Raw genomic sequence first — 17,489 nt, 5'->3', positions numbered from 1 at the left:
AATTCTAGGAAATACACTGTTCGTGTGCCTCCAAGGTAGACACCAAACATATCTGGCCAACCCTGGCATCAGGCGGAGAATAAGTCTGTTGCTAACAGCGGTTTTCATAAAGGATTACACTGCCTCAAGCACCCTCCTCACTGAAAGAGAATACAAAGATTTGGATAAAAGGGATGGGGGAAGACTACCTAAATCTCATGAATATAGCATTTATTTATTATTTATAGCATTAGAATAAATTCCTGTTCTAAAACAACCTTGGCTTCTTCTTTCCTTTCCCCATCCAATCTAACCCAATCCTATTCTCCCTTAAGCATACTGGAATTACTGTAACATGTAAAAATTAAAGGAAAAAGTAATAAATCTTTAGAAACCTAACACTAACCACTGAATTATAGTACATGTTACGTATAACGGTACTAGCCTTATTTTTCTTATGTGTGAAATTCTTGCAGTGATGTCCTGCAAGCTATTAGCCTCCTTTTTAAAAATATATAAATATTTTTTAACATTATACATATACGTCATTTTTTCAATACTGTTCATTAAACAAACAACCACCTTTACCTTTCAAAACTCAAAAGCTGGACCCATTCTGTCCTACCAGAATATTCCCTGAGTAGAAGAGACTTAAAGCAGAAGAGCAAAACACCGAAAGACAGGGGAGCATGTCTGAATGTCATTAACACACAGATGGAGTTACATCTGAGTCACCGCATCTGCTCTGCATTCCTACTGCAGACCAGAGAGGAGGCCAGGAAAAAATTCAATTCCCTTGAATTCCCATACTCACCTTCGCAGAAGTGAGGTGGATCTATCAGGTTCCTCACAACAAATCTGTGAGGCCCACAAGTTTCATCAGGAAAAACTAGGACTTGCTGCTGATAGTGAAGAGATCACCAGTCCTGCCTTGGCAGGGAGTGTGCAAAAAGTGGGGAATAGGGTGACTGCTACTGTTCTGATTATAGCCCCTATTAAAGATGAGCACCCCGGGGCGCCTGGGTGGCTCAGTGGGTTAAAGCCTCTGCCTTCGGCTCGGGTCATGATCCCGGGATCCTGGGATCGAGCCCCATATTGGGCTCTCTTCTCAGCAGGAAGCCTGCTTCCTCCCCTTTCTCTCTCTGCCTACTTGTGATCTGTCTTTCAAATAAATAAATAATATCTTAAAAAAAAAAAAAAAAAAGATGGGCACCTAGGGGCACCTGGGTGGCTCAGTGGGTTGAGCCTCTGACTTCGGCTCAGGTCATGATCTCAAGGTCTTGGGATTGAGCCACGCATCGGGCTCTCTGCTTGGCAGGGAGGCTGCTTCGCCCTCTCTCTCTGCCTATATGATCTCTGCCTATTAAATAAACAAAATCTTGAAGAAAAAAAAAAAAAAGGTGGGCACCGAAAGGATGCTCAAACAACAAAGCAGACTGGGGACGACTCCTAGGAATCGAGTTCTCAAAGCAGAAGCCCCTCCCCCATCCTGCCCAAATTCTCTTCCACTTGAAAACTGCTAGATTATAAATGCCACTGCCTCTCAATTCTTTCTCCTTCTTTTATCTATTTCCCACATCACAAAAATTTGAAAAACCGAGTATCTGCCTAGTATGGGAATGCTCAAAACTTCCTGAGAGTACTGTGTGAAATGTTGTTAGATGAAATGGGTTAAAAGGAGAAACGGAGCATGTTATACTTTTGATTATTTCTGCAGCCACCAGGTTTTCATTAAGCCTCGGGCATGTGGGTTTGTGATTATTTTCATGACAACAAACACTAAAACAGGGGAACAAGATCTGTACTTTAAAGAAATACAATCTTGCAAAATTTCTCCACATTATCCAATACACTGCTCTCGCAGATTTTCTTACAACTCTGTTATTCCATTTCTGGAACCTCTACAGATGTGTTGATCATAGTGACTCATTCAAAGGGGGCTTATGCTAAAAAATTTTTGTAGTTTAGACTAGAGTCCCATTATCAAGTAGTGATTTCAGATCTGACATAATCTTAAAAACCTGAGCAGGTCATGGGATATAGATAATAAATCAATGTTATGTGTATTCTAATACTGAAAGTTGGTAACTTTTTGCCTGTATCATCTTCAAGCACTTGTATTACTTGTATTCTGGTTTAACAGGTTATTGATTTTTTTTTTAATATTTTATTTATTTGACAGAGAGAAATCACAACTAGGCAGAGAGGCAGGCAGAGAGAGAGGAGGAAGCAGGCTCCCCGCGGAGCAGAGAGCCCGATGTGGGGCTCAATCCCGGATCCTGGGATCATGACCTGAGCCGAAGGGAGAGGCTTAACCCACTGAGCCACCCAGGCGCTCCAACAGGTTATTGATTTTGTTAAAGATCATTGAGAAAACATGTTCACTATAAAATCATTCAAGCAACCTTCCTGTCCGTTCTCTTCCCAACTTTCCCTTTTTAAAAAGTTACTCTAATTTTCAACCTCTGCTTTCTTTTCTTTCCTCTCTAGAGATATACTCACTGATTCTAACCACTTTTTAATATTTTCTAAATTTCCAGCAGAAGCAACAACTGTGTATCTACCCTCATGAAAACCCTGTGTATAGATTTACACACGTTATCAACTTTAAGCCAGACCAAAAACAAAAACAAAAAAAACAAAACCTTATAGTAAATATTATTTCCACTTTATAAATAAGGAAACTATGACCTACAGAAATCCATTCATTTTTTTTCCCAATGTAGCAAAGTTTCTAGACGGCAGAGGGTTCACCCAGTTCTAACTTCCTTCAAAACCCAACACCTATCTTCATCATCATGGTAGGTATTGAGACCACCCAAGTTAAAACTATCATTTTTTGATATTCATACATTCTACTTATATCTCTGCTTTGTCCAGTACAGAGAGGCCCATCTGGCTGACATTTGCAAATAAAATGTTTTGAATTCACATGCTCTGTGTCTATTTCCTAAAGACAACTGACAATCTAGCTTTCTATCAAGTCTCTGAATCGAGGACCTCTTCCAACACTAATACGTGGCCTCATCCAATACTAATAAACACAAGGCTTTGGGCATGTATTTTTTAGAGTGCATCAAGAGGACCAAAATGTAGTAAAACCAAATTTTCAAATAGGCAGATATCTGATACCAAAAAGTTGAATCAAACATAGGAGGAAAAAAATGCTTCTTCTCTGAAACAGACGGAATTACCAGATGGAAGAAAGAGTTCAAGAACAAAGAGTGTCAAATTCATAACGTGAGGGAAGAATGTAGGCATCTGATGGTCAGTGTGCTACTTAGAACAGGTGGTGTGCGGGCTTGGATGGAATGCTTCGCCCCCGCTCTCTGATGCTTTTCTCTTCTCATGTGCTCTACCGCATCTTTATTCCCCTTTAGGGTCATCAGCTTAACAAGGTGGGAGGGGAGGGGCACCTGGGTGGCTCAGTGGGTTAAAGCCTCTGCCTTTGGCTCAGGTCACGATCCCAGGATCCCAGGATCCTGGGATCGAGCCCCACATCGGGCTCTCTGCTCAGCAAGGAGCCTGCTTCCTCCTCTCTCTCGGCCTGCCTCTCTGCCTACCTGTGATCTCTGTCTGTCAAATAAATAAATAAAATCTTTAAAAAAAAAAAAGGTGGGAGGGGAAAATAGAGCTTTGTAAATAATAAATTCTCAATAAGCTATCAATGGTTGACTAGATTCAATGAAAACTACTCATCCTTATCTCGATTTAAGACCTTATTTTAAGAAAGATCGTATCTATGCTCACCACTATTATTTTATAGATGAGAATTTAAAAAAAAATATATCGAGAGGTTAAAATTTTCCCAAAGGCCTAAGAGGGCAAGAAGAGTGACTACTCTCTGTCAGACAGCGGTTAGGCCAGAGACTGTATGTTCTTTATAAAAGGTATGTCAACTTATAGATTATCTTTTTCACAAAAAATGATTCATTGTAAATATGTACATTAGCAGATGATATTGGCTTATTATTCAGAAAAATGAGCAGAAAACAATAAAGGGAAGGGAAATGCTAACACGGATTTTCTGGCTTGAGAGGAAGAAAAGGTGCTGGTGCAAGCCTAAGTCCTCCCATTGGCAGAAAGTCGTCTCACTCCGTAACGAGACTCAGTGGCCTTCTTAAGAAGTGGCCCAAAGCCAAAACAACCCACTAGATGAAGAGGAGAGAGCCACAGGTCCAACCAGCAAAGTGAAATTTTAATAGCTACGACTAAGGGGGTACAGATGCTCATTTCTGTCAATCCCCCCCCCCCAGCAATATACATAGATAATCAGTTATATCTTTCTGTGACCATCACCAAAGTTCCAGATTCACTGAGTGCACAGTCCTCCATTACGCAGTGACTCATTAACAATAGCCTTTCCTACATATTCAGAGTTGTTTTTTTCTTATTTTCTCCCTTTACAGATACAACAAAGAACATCAATATGACATCAACTTCTATTTAGTCAAGAGCTCTATTCTTTCTTTATTATTATTATGTTCAATCAGCCAACATATAAAGAGCCCTGTTCTGCTACAAGAGTTTAATATCCAAATAAGTACTATATCATCAGTAAGAATTCTGATTAGTTTATAAATCTTGATTTATAAAAACTTTGTCAATTCCCTTATCTATTTTCTTGGCCACAATCAAAGTGGAGAAAAAATATAAATAACTGTCTAAATCTCATGCAGTTGGCGTGCCTGGGTGGCTCAGTGGGTTAAATCTCATGCACTTTGTCTATGAGTCCATAGTTTCTGCACTAATTATTACAGTCAGAAAAGTGATACGATCAGTTTATTACTCCAACTAAAAAAGGCTACATTTACATTATTAATAAGCTTATACTTATATGTTGTTATTTCTGTGCCTGTGTGAATGCAAGTGGTATACACCACCTTTTGTTACAAATGGGGAAAAAAGAGAAGGGAAATTATTTATAAAACACCTTTAAAACCTGTTTCTGTAGAAATACACAGCTAAGGCTACAATGTGTGAGTCAATGACAATTCCAAGAAAACAGCAGAAGTATCCAATCACACCTACTCATTTCTGTTCCATTATTTCTTAATCATCTGAAGAAAAAAAAAATTACACCTTTCTCACAATAACCTGTATCCATAAGGTGTATTGCTAACCCAGATTTTGAGAACACTACAAACAATTTGGGGAAAGGGCTTTTCCCTGGAATGTATATTTCAGGATGGTAGAAAGAAAAAAAAAGGGAGAGGCATAAATCAGATCACTCAACAGGAAGGATTTTACATAGAAACAAATTAGCACATTATTTCCTAGCTCAATATAGCACTCTTTCTGCTTTGGCTCTACTATGCAAGCAACCTTGTTCACCTACAAACATACTCCGCACCTACTGTGGGTAGTCATTATCTAAGTTCTAGGGACAGAAGAGGACTATAGTGGAGAAGGGTTTGGGGTTTGGAGTTTTGTTTTGTTTTCCTCATTTCTTCCATTTCATCTTTTGAAATGAGTTATAATTTTGTAAAAAGGAATTCATTGAATTTCCACCCAAGGTCCAGTTGTACCTCCTACAAACCTGGATAAGAAAGGAACGCACTTAATCTTACACAGAGGAAATTTTCAACCTACATGCTTGGCAAGATGAACTGATAAAATCTGGAATGATGCAGGGGTCATCAAAGCGGTAACTTTTGTGTGGTTTTCCAGCCATATCCTTGAATGCAATGAACCCGGCACTCTTTCTTGGTTTTGCTCAGGCTTGGTCTTGCTGGAAGCAGCATTGTTCACGCAAGTGTTCATTTTGGAAATGTTTTGACCAGTGTAGAAGAACTCCATCTTATGGATTGTCACGACCACGGCATTCAGATCTCACCTTCCTTCAAGTCTATAAAGACAGGACCAGCATCAGCCTGATCCCCTCCAATCTTCACAGTCCGGAGAATGTTTGCTTCCCATTGGATATTCATCCCCATAAGCATCCCTCTGTGTAGGGCTATAACAGTGCCTACGCCTCCCAATGTCAGCATCGCTACCGCCATGATCAGACCTAGCCCACCAAGACCAACACGGCGTCAAGTCAGAGGTAGCCGGTTTTCCTGTGGGTGGTACACCAGCCTTAATCACTTTTAATTCCATTGACATTTTTTTTTAAAGATTTTATTTATTTATTTGTCAGAGAGAAATCACAGGAGAGGCAGGCAGATAGAGAGGAAGGGAAGCAGGCTCTCCACTGAACAGAGAGCCTGATGTGGGACTCGATCCCAGGACCCTGAGATCATGACCCGAGATGAAGGCAGTGGCTTAACCCACTGAGCCACCCAGGCGCCCTCCACTGACATTTCTAAGAGGAAAAATATTGAACTTAGTGAGGACGGTTCTTTAACGTGAACTATGGGCAAGTGAGGACCCAAGGGCCTCCTGTCTTACTTGGGCCTCTGTCCTTCTGCACATTCTTCTTCTGTTAATTTCTGAAGATGGTAATGATGAATCTATACCCTTCAACTCAAACACATCTAAGACATAACCTGTTCTAACAATAAACACGCAACCAGACCATGAAAATCTTCCATTTTGATCCCATGTTTTGAAAGCTCAAAACTTATAGGAACTTCTCCCCTCCCTTCACTTCGTACAGGAACAACCTCTGATATCCAGTATTTCTTTCTGGCATCATCCCTGTTTCTTGCCTTTTGTGATGGTCAGAGCCTTGAATTCAGAGCACACTCTGCTTGTCTAAAGGGAAGTTATTAGATGTTAAATGCATGAACCCAATAACTGAAGCTTTCTTCCTGGTATAATTCACAAATTTAAGACAGATGGAAGAAAAAGTTGTTGGAACCATTTTATCCTAAGGACAAATGCAAATGTAACACCATAGAAACTGCTGCTCTGAAAACAGGTATATAAATACTACCAAACAATCCAGAATATGTTTTGTGTCATGGCTAAAAATGTATAATAAGGAAGACCTCGACATGCAGTAGAATTAGCACCTTACTTTCTAGTTTCATACGTCACTACTTCTGTTCTACTGAATTTACCTATAAACATACTCTTTTGTAGAACTTATAAGACACTTTCCTATCTATCTCTTACGTTTTTATGAAAATCATATAACTGAAGCTACATCAATGAGAATCTTTTACTTACTATGAATTACTGAATATTAAACTTTAAAATATTTTATCAGAAGACAGCTCACAAAATTATTAACCCAGAAAAATATCATAAAGTGTCAGCTGAACTTTTTAAAGGAAACTGTATTTGTCCACTCTTAAATATACCACACCATCAGGTTTACAAATATTCAAGGGTCCTCTGACTATGGAGCACAAGGGTGTAAAATATAAGTGTCCACCAAGAAAATCTCATCTTTTCTTGTTCCGGGTTAACGATCATCAGAAAAATAATGTCTGTCTACATTAATACTGGCCAGCTAATATTAACACTACCCAGAAATTTATTGAGATAATTTGAACAACAAAAACAAAAAAGTAAACACTTATGGCTGAATTTAACCCCCTAACGTTACTTAACGTTACTTAACGTCACTTGGTGCCTTGAGGATCTTTCCTTAGCTCAGTCAAAAAGATTTAAAAAAAACCTACTAGGCTTGCTTCCCCTGCTTGAGACTTTCAAAAGCTATGGTAATTTGAAAAATACAGACTTGAGCTATGTAGCCCTTCTGTCTAGCCTATTTGTGCATGTGGATGATTCTGCAGATGATTATAACTTTGTATGTTTGGGCATAACGAAAAGGATAGTATATAACCAGTTTCTGCCCCCATATTACCTACAGTAAAAGGCATCCTTTGTCTTATAGAGCCAGCTGCTATCTACTGAGGTTGGCGATATTTATTTTGCTCAAAAGTGGGCACTCTGTTTCTGATTTCTGTATTCCATCCTGGTTTAACTGCTCCTTCTAACTTTTTATGCAACCCTTGGTGCCTTCGGCAACTGAAGCTGGGCTTCCTGGAGTCCTTCCTATTTTACCACTGATAATGTTACTTTCACTCACAGGTAATTTTTTAAATAACATTACAATTCAAACCATCTTATGTTGAGAGAAATCGATGGGATAAAAAGGTTTTAACTAGAAAATCCTGGGGGAAAACACTTTGCTTTCGGAAGAAAAAATACATGCATGACAAAGTAACTTTCAAGGGAATATGGGATGAAACCATAGTCTTGGTCCACCTACCATACTATATTTATCAGAGAACACTGATTTATTCCAAGCAAAAACAAGGAATAAATAAAACATTCTAACTCACCCTGGAATACTCTCAGATAAAAAAAATGTGCTATTAATATAGGAGATGCATCTAAAACTAAAATGTTAGTCAAGAATGTAGAAGTCACTCATAAACTTTCCTTTCTCATTAACTTCCACATAAAGTTACCTTGCATTTTCAGTGAAAACAGAATCCTCAGTCACTTTAGTAGAAGTGTGGTTTAAGAGTAAATCATCTGAATGCTCAATATTTAATAATTCCATTCCAAACCTTTGAACTAATTACACATAATTCTTCCTTCTTTGATACTATTCATAAGCTAATAGGACATCATCTAAATGAGATTTTCCAGAGTGTGGTCTGCATCAGAATCTGGGGTGCTTGATAAAACTAGAATCTTGAACCCCCACTGACCTACCAAACCCAAATCTCTGTATTTTCTGTAGTCACCCCAGGTAACACTCACATGTCAAATGAAGTTTAAGAACCACTGATCTAGAACTTGAAAGATCGATAAATGACTTCAGAACTTTTTTTCTTCTTTTGTCTCAAGTGTAAGAACCACATGGAGAAGTTCCTTTCCATTATTAAAGCCTAATGAGAATCTATCTCAAACAATCTATTCACAAATGGAAGTGGCAAGCTTCAGGTTTTTATTGGCGGCACTTGTACATGTTTTTAATTATAGTAAATCAAGTCCTGGGTCAGAAAGCAAACAGTACACCGAAAGGAAAAGTTTTTCTCAGTAGAAGGATCTCCTCCTCCTGGTAGATAAGACTAATCACATGAATCAATGCAACTCTACGCAAAAAAAAAAAAAAAAAAAAAAAAAAAAAAAAAAAAAAGATGTGAGAACACACTTCCATGCCTAAGAAATTAAACGGCCTTCATTAATGATCAAAAAATGAATGATTTTCCATAATACGCTGACCTCAGCACTTTCTGTTACATTACACCCAAGATAATGTGTCTTTGGGGACCACTTGTATGTCTTTAAATTTACTCTTTGAGCGAAGAAAAGCAGCCCATAGAATGTCATTCAATATGTCAACTATAAGAGTAGTGATTTAAAGGAAAAAGTGGCAGAGATCTTCCAAAAGCACCGTATAAAGTACATATGCATGAGTATGTATATCTGCATATGCTCATGGGTAGAAATCCAGACTTCGTTTCAGCGATCGTGCACGCCCATATTCTCAGTTTTTTTAAAAGAACTACAAAGTACCATCACTGCCTACGGCAGACTTCTCGTGTTGGCCTGCCTAGCATCTCTGTTCCCGTCTTGCGGTAACCATAACTCCTGCCTCTTGTGGAGAGCAGCCCCTCCAAAGTCTACATAGCTCCGGTAGAACACTCCATCACCACGCTATCTTTCAAAGGTAGCCCGATTCAACATGACCTGACTGGAATTTCACTCCCAAGAATCAGAACCTAGAGAAAGGCCATACAGGATAGTGACAGTTGGAACCCAACCATCCCAGTCTTCCAGGAAATGGATTCTGACTGAGCGCCCTTGAGCCATCCTAGTTCCTGCCCTGTTGAAGCTCTGCTGTTGAGGTTTTCCTTCAATTTCTGTGAGTCACCTAACACTTCCAGTATCTTTCATTTTTCTTCATGCTAACCAATAGATTTCTCTTGCCACCAACCAAAAACCCAACCGGCAAGGGTAGAATATGCTGAGAACACACTTTTTTTTTGATCCACTATTTGTAGGGCACTATTTCTCAGTGAAAATTTAAACCACTACGAAATTGCAGCACTTGCTAATAATAACCTTTTAAATTGATGGAAAGTCAAAAGCCACGCTTGCATTTATCCTGCTGGCCTAACATGAAACCCTATAAGCAATTTGTCTATTTTCTACCTAAGTGCTTGACGTCTCTTGTTATTAATGCCCAACAGAGACATAAATGCCCTTGTCTCTTTGACCTGCATGTCAAATAGTTTATTGCCCATCTCACGGGTAACATAAATAAATGCATTTATGCCCATGTACTTACGCTGATTTTTAAAAAGTCACATGTGCCCTTTCACATCAAGTATGTGACTTTTAGCTTAGAGTATGCACAAATAACACAATAACATGGAAATGCACAGTATCATTCACATGCTTAATAATATCCACAGTTACATGCCCAATTCAAAAAGTACATCTATGCGCTGCAATAAACGAACACATGCAAATTATAAAATACACATAAATACGGCAGTCCCTCGATATAAATATACTCCCCCTTATCCTCCAAATCTCCTCTTTACTACTTCCACTAAGACCTTGGTGTGTTCACTTCTAGTCTGTATCTCAGCAGTCACTCGTTCATGCCAATGGTTTGGAAGAAGCCTCTAAGCAAGGGGCTAGGAGAGTTAAAATACATTAGCAGTTAAAAATCTCCCGTCAGAAATAAATAAATAATGAATTAATTAAATATCAAAAACTGAGCTATTTTCTAAGATATCTTACAAGGCAGCTATAGAAAACGAGTAGGGTCATATTTAACATGGGGAAGATGAATCAAAGAAAATTTAAATGACTTCTAATATCTGAGAAAAAGAACGGTTGGGAGAAGTACTTTACATTTTTCAGAGAGAAACTCTGAAATACCGTCTAGCCGACCCAGACGTGAACAAACATCATTTTGTGATATCGACGCTCGAGTCAAAAATCACTGGTAGCTATCATTGGTAGACTCTATAAGAATATCCTCCCAAGAACACCTTTTAGCATCATTTGAGTTAAGAAGAGCACTTGAAACAAAAAATATTGTGTAACTTAGTGTTTCTCATCAATGTAAACTTGACCCTACATTTAAATACTTTAGTTCCCAGAGTTTTGTTTCCTTTGCTCGGCCACTTCTGTCTCTTCCTCTGGCCCCTACGCTTCATGTTCCCTAAACATAGAAGCTCTCTGTGTATGTAGGGGTAGAGGGCGCTCGAAGAATCTCTGTACCTTCTGCTTAGTTTTGTTATGAACCTAAAATTGCTAATAAAAACAAATAAAATCTCCTTTAAAAAGGGGCTCTATGGTTCAGCTCTCCTATCTGGACATCCTCAATTCGACCCACTGTCCGCACTTCAGGTACCTCCTTTATCCCCGTCTTCCAAACTCCTCCCCCGGGGCCATGTGCTCCCTCCGGAGTCCCCCCTGACCCCCAGCTGTCTGCTAAACATCTCCATCCGCACACCCCGTCGGCAGTTCACATCCAGTGTGTCTTGGGGGAATCTAAGGAGTGTTTTTCTTCTGTTCTCCTGTTTTCCATATTCTCCAATCTTGCCTCCTCAAAACTCAGCTGATCTGTGACCGCCTTACCCACACCCTGCTCCTCTCTCTCCATCCAAATTTGTTGCCAAATTGTAGGGATTTTACTCAATAATGTTATGCAATCTTTCCCCTTTCACTACGTCCCCAGCTGCTTCTCTGGTTCCTAATCATACTACCCATTATTGTATTGTCTTGTCTTGCATTGATACACTGTGGGTTTTATGCGAGCCTTCAAACTGCTCTCCACCACTCCCCCTTCACTTCCAGTTCACTCCCCACCGTGTCACTTATTAATTACTTCTTGAACGTAATTCAGTCAGGATACTCTTCTTTCTTGCCACTCTGAAGCTCCTTCTGTGTGCTGTGATGAAGCCAACTGAAGTTGTCACTATCTTCCCCCCTTCCCCAAATTTGCCATGGCCAAGTCTTTACTTCTGTATTTTCCTCTGTTCGGACTGGCATTCCCTCCTTCCTATTTCTCTGTGCTCCAGTATTAAGTATTCTTTAAGATTCCCCTCCCTGAAGTCTTCCTTGATGCCTAGGATGGGAGACGGGAGTTACCATTCTCATCACTCTGCCCTCCAAATGCCCACCTGCCTCTTTCCCCATCCCCCTCTCCCTTTCTTTCTCAATATCTCCCTTTTATGTTCACTGGTTTGATAGTTATTTCTATAAACCCCCAGGTTGTCAGGGCTTACCCATCTCTGGGCATGGATGGGTCTCATTCACAGTAATAACTGAGAAGTCACCAACTCCTGGACCTGCTGACATGGGATTCCTAGGCCCATACAAATGACAAGTATTGCTCTAGGACTCCAAAATATGTTTCCCATACACAAGTGAATAAGCCTTTTCTCACTACAATTCTTATTTAGATGCTCTCCTATATTTCCATGGAGCTCAGACATAAATCCATTTAGGGCTAAAGCAGTAAAAAAAAAAAAAAAATATATATATATATATATATATATATATATACACACACACACACACACACACACACAGTATATATATATACATATATAAATATATGTATATGACTGAGAGCCATATATATACACATATATATATACATATACATATATACACGTATATATATACGTGTGTGTGTGTGTATATATATATAGAGAGAGAGAGAACAAACATTATTATCCTATGCTCAGAACTGTTCTGTCCCTCAATGCGCAAGACCAAGTCAAGCTCAGAATAGCTTGATTCTTCTTTCCTGGGGTAAGCTCTCTCTTGGGAGGCTCATCAATTTTCACGCAATAGACTTACCCTGGGCTTCCCCAACCAGTCTACCAGCTGTGCTCCATATCTGTCTACACTTCTGCCCAGACTCGAACTGTAGTCACTCTCCTGTGTTCTCCTATGAATTACCCAAAATCCATGTTTAAACCATCTATATCCTCCCCAAAACATTCCACCTAGTTTCTAATACACAATTATCTCTAAATGGTAAAATAAAATAAACAAGTAACCCAAATTAAGGATTATTTAACAATATTTAAAAATTAATCTAAATATTTATAAGCTTTATGTCAGATAACCCAGGCCCATAAATATTTGAGCCTAGTTCTACATAGAGATTGACATCCTTTCTCTATTTTTCTAATATTCACACTCCCTTAAAATAGCAAGTATCTCTTGAAATCAGTTTAAAAAGATGAGCATAAGAACTTGGTACCTAGTTTACAGGGTTGTTATTAAACATAATACATACAAAGTACTTAACAGAGATTCTGGCATATAACCGGTACTAAATAAATGTTAGTTTATATTATTCTCATTACAAAAGCAAGATTTATTTGTAATTATTCCAAAACAAATTCTATAAAGAAACACCCTCAAAAGTAACTATTTCTTAAATTAACCATAAAAGAATCACATATCCTGTACATTGCCTAAATTCTTTCTCAATAATTTCCTTCATAGCTTTTAATTATTTGCCTCCAATACTATAATAAAGAGCAGTTACCAGAAGAATCAAGCCAAAGGAACCACACACAAATGAATGCTTTCAGTAAGCAAAGAAAATGACTTCAACAAGTTCCCAGACTCATTAACTATACCATAGTTCTACCTAGATCTCTGAAATAAACTCGGAATAGGTATCTAGGTTTGCATTTGAGATGTCCCCAAAACCTCCCCCTCAAACAGAGTTCTAATGTCCCCTGAGACATACGGGGAAAGAGAACTCAAGAATTTCAAGTAAAATTATCAAAGACTCTATAAAAACAAAGCTTAAGTGACATGGCAGCTTAAATTGCTGGAACCAATACAATCGAAGAGGACCCCAAGGAAGGGACATTTCACAATCACGGAGGAAATGGTACATCCTTTCTCCTACACACAAACCTATAATTGGAAAAGCAGACTGAAAACCTTCCCTCCCACCATTGACCTTGGGAGTAGACGTGGTGGGCCAAACTTCATCCTCAATATTCGCCACAACTTCTGATCTTTTTAACACCTGGTCCGGCCTGCAAATAAACTAAATTAAACTTAATCCACTTACTTTCTCGCCATTCAACTTACACTGCTCTTCCATGACATTTCCTCCCCCCTTGGAACAGATCAGGCAGCACCTCTTACGTCCTAAGGACAGTCTGACAAGACGACAGACCACTCGCATGTTGAGGACATCTTCACACAACGCTTCCATCTGGCTGAGACTCCAAGGCCAAAACCAGAAAGGGTATCCAAGCCACCTACAAAGTCTATTACTCACATCAGGGACTGTGGTGAGAAAACAATGATCCTCTGAAATCAGACCACTCTCACTGCTCACTTTAGAACAAATACAGGATGATTATACCGATCAAACCCAACGCTGCCATCTCCCCGACACACTCAATCACCGTACCTTGCGTAACAGCTCTCTGGGAAACTGGTAGAGAAATGAATCATAACCAACAAAAAAAGAACAGTCTTCACTTCTGACAATGTTAAACCTGTTAAAATGGTTTTAAAAGGTTAAAACCATTATAAAAGTTAAATTGTTAACTTCAAACTTAAAAAAAAAAATATCTAAGACTGAGCGAATACAAGTGAGCTAGTTTGCTAACACGAGAAACTGTTGAACAGAATTAAGTCTGAAAAATAAAAAATCCCAACCATCAGGCCACCATATAGAAAATAATGTATTCTTTTATTTTCAGATATTCTTGATGGAAGATAACTCTTCTATCAAAACAAATGAGAAAGAATTTAATAAACTGTTAACTTTTAGGGATCTTGGGCATTACCCAATAATCTCTCAAACAGCAAAGAGTAAAGAAATGACTATTCTAAAAGTTGGATTGGAGAAAAGAAGAAAAATGTAGGCAGAATGTATATTCAATCTACATTTGGCACATGCATTAAAAGAAAAAAATATCTACTTCCAATGAATTTTGAGGCAATTTCTTTACAACTTTATAAAGGTAACAATAGGCCCAGAGTAGTAACTCTTCTTTTTCCTGCGAAGCAGTTTCTGGAGTTCTTACCTCTTTACAAAAGTAGGTGCCCGTTTGAAAAAAGGACACTGTGATCCTATAAATTTAACAACCATTTTGTTTTCCAGTATTACGAAGACATAATTAAACCCAACAGCAGAACTGTACACAAATGTCACTGATTAGAACGAAATCTACAAGAAAACGTATCGTCTACGTGTGTAAGGTAACATGTGAGGGAATTCTACATATTACATTAAATTTTAATTAAGATTAGGGGCGCCTGGGTGGCTCAGTAGGTTAAAGCCTCTGCCTTCGGCTCAGGTCATGATCCCAGGGTCCTGGGATCAAGCCCTGCATTGGGCTCTCGGCTCAGCACGGAGCCTGCTTCCCTTCCTCTCTCTCTGCCTGCCTCTCTGCCTACTTGTGATCTCTGTCAAATAAATAAATAAAATCTTTTTTAAAATAAATAAATAAATTTTAATTAAGATTAAACATGAATAATGTATTAAAAAACTTTTAAACAGGTTTTTTAAATAAGTGCATGACTCATTCCTGTGGCCTCTGTTATTTTTAAAAATTAGTGAAAATATCAATATGTAGCCCACTCAAACATGACTCATTGAGACACTGAGTTATTTCCATAATCTGAACAATATCTTTAACATGTAACCTGATTATAATAAGGCCATCATAAAAAACAACAATAACATGAAAATGTGACTTATACGTGCAAATACTGAGTTGTCTCTCAAGTACAGATAATCAAGCTTTGATTACATAAGTAGGGCCTACAACTGTTATAACCTGAGTTCAGCCCCAGTTGGAAAAAAATAATAATCTGCAAGATTTAATGTATCTTGTTTTCTATTGTCAGGAAACGAGAATACTATAACCTAATGTATTTCCTTTTAAGCTTCGACTGCCAGTAACTTTAGAGCAAACTTTATTTCCCGAGTGCGTAATCTTATTCAGTTCATATACTTGAAAAGATTCTTTTAAGCTTCTCTCCCGTGGTCTTTTTTCTCATCTTTCATTAATGACTTTAACTGACATTATCCTAATATGTGATATGCTCAAGTCCTTTCAGAAGAAAGTGAAGGTGTGGGGCGCCTGACTGGTTCAGTGGGTTAAAGCCTGTGCCTTCGGCTCAGGTCATGATCTCAGGGTCCTGAGATAGAGTCCCGCATCGGGCTCTCTGCTCGGCGGGAAGCCCGCTTCCTCCTCTCTCTCTGCCTGCCTCTCTGCCTGTTTGTGATCTCTCTCTCTCTCTCTGTCAAGTAAAAAAATAAAATCTTTAAAAAAAAAAAAAAGTAGTTAAGTGAAAAGGAGAGATTGCAACAAGAAGAGAAGGCAAAGGAAGGATGAGGAGGGAAGAGGAGAGGTTCGAAGAAGGCAGGACCGTGTGCAGACCCCAAGACACACCCGCCCCTCAGAACTGTCGGAGATCTGCTGTCCTGTTTGTGAAAACAACACTAGACTCTCTCTAAATCAGTACACGTTGACAGTGTTCTATGATTTTTAAAATGGAGGCAATGGCAATGTTGTTGCCATAAAAACAGCATATTTAAGAAGAACCATAATAACCAACTTCATTGAATACTTACTACATCCCAGCCACTGTACGAAGTGCTTACGTGGATTTATGCTCACGGTAACCCGTGCAATAAGTTCTCCTGTAACTGAATTAGTTATTATTGTCACCATTTTACTAATGAAGAAATGAGACTTAAAAGTAGTTTCACGACAAGATGGGATCAGGAGGGAGACAAACCATAAGAGACTTGATCTCACAAAACAAACTGAGGATTGCCGGGGGAGGGGAGGGTAAGTAGAGGGTGGCTGGGTTATGGACATTGGGGAAGGTATGTGCTATGGTGAGTGCTGTGAAGTGTGTAAGACTGATGATTCACAGACCTGTGCCCCTGGGGCAAATAATACATTATACAGTAACCTTAAAAAAAAAAAAAAAAAAGCGGTTTCACGCCTAGAAAGTGCAGTTCCGCTGACTCCAGAGTCTACGCACTTACCCAGTGTGGATCTTTGTCAGTGTGTCTCATTCGTGGGGTATGCATTTTCTGAAGGGCATAACTGGTTTTAGGCTTCATGAGAATGAGGCATAGGGCAGCCAGCTCAAATAAAATACTGAAATGGATAATCGTTTTATATTGCCAAACCAAGCATTTGAGTCAGCCGAGAAGGGGCAAAAATAGAATTGCACAGAATGGGCAGCCGTGCTCAGACCTCTCGGAAGGACTCTGGGTTCATAACCAGGTGCTACATAGGGAAAACACTGGACGGAGATGGGAGTTGTGAGACCTGGATTCCAGTTCTTTCTCTGCTGCTAATCAGAAATGTGAGACACTGATTTCATCACTCAACTTCTCTGGGCATCCGCTCCCTCATCTATAAAAAACGGAGATGGTTCTACAAGCACCAAGGACCCCGTAGCGCTATGAGTAAAGCTCTGGGAGGACACACAGGCCTTCATATCCCCATTCGGCAAGCTCACAGCTCCTGAGGGGTCTGCCCAGGAAAAGGCATCTACTTAGAGTCTTAGGACCCCAAGCTCTTTGGTGAGAGGAAATGCTTCTCCTTCAAGAGATCCCAGTGCAC

At 39.2% G+C, this 17,489-nt stretch overlaps 1 protein-coding gene across 1 annotated transcript in view; it reads right to left on the bottom strand.

Annotated features, from left to right (window-relative positions):
• The window catches only part of ADAMTS3 (ADAM metallopeptidase with thrombospondin type 1 motif 3), a 225,541-nt gene extending 211,440 nt beyond the window's left edge, over positions 1–14,101 (bottom strand). The window contains exon 1 of the mRNA XM_045992326.1: positions 13,955–14,101. Coding sequence (XP_045848282.1) covers positions 13,955–14,101 — 147 coding nt within the window. The remainder of the gene's footprint in view (positions 1–13,954) is intronic.
• Positions 14,102–17,489: the final 3,388 nt, after the last annotated feature.

Source organism: Meles meles, chromosome 2 (genome assembly GCF_922984935.1).
Source record: "Meles meles chromosome 2, mMelMel3.1 paternal haplotype, whole genome shotgun sequence".
In the NCBI taxonomy this organism is placed as follows: domain Eukaryota; kingdom Metazoa; phylum Chordata; class Mammalia; order Carnivora; family Mustelidae; genus Meles; species Meles meles.
The sequence above is the reverse complement of the archived record's forward strand: the minus strand, read 5'-3'. Positions and strand labels throughout refer to the sequence as shown.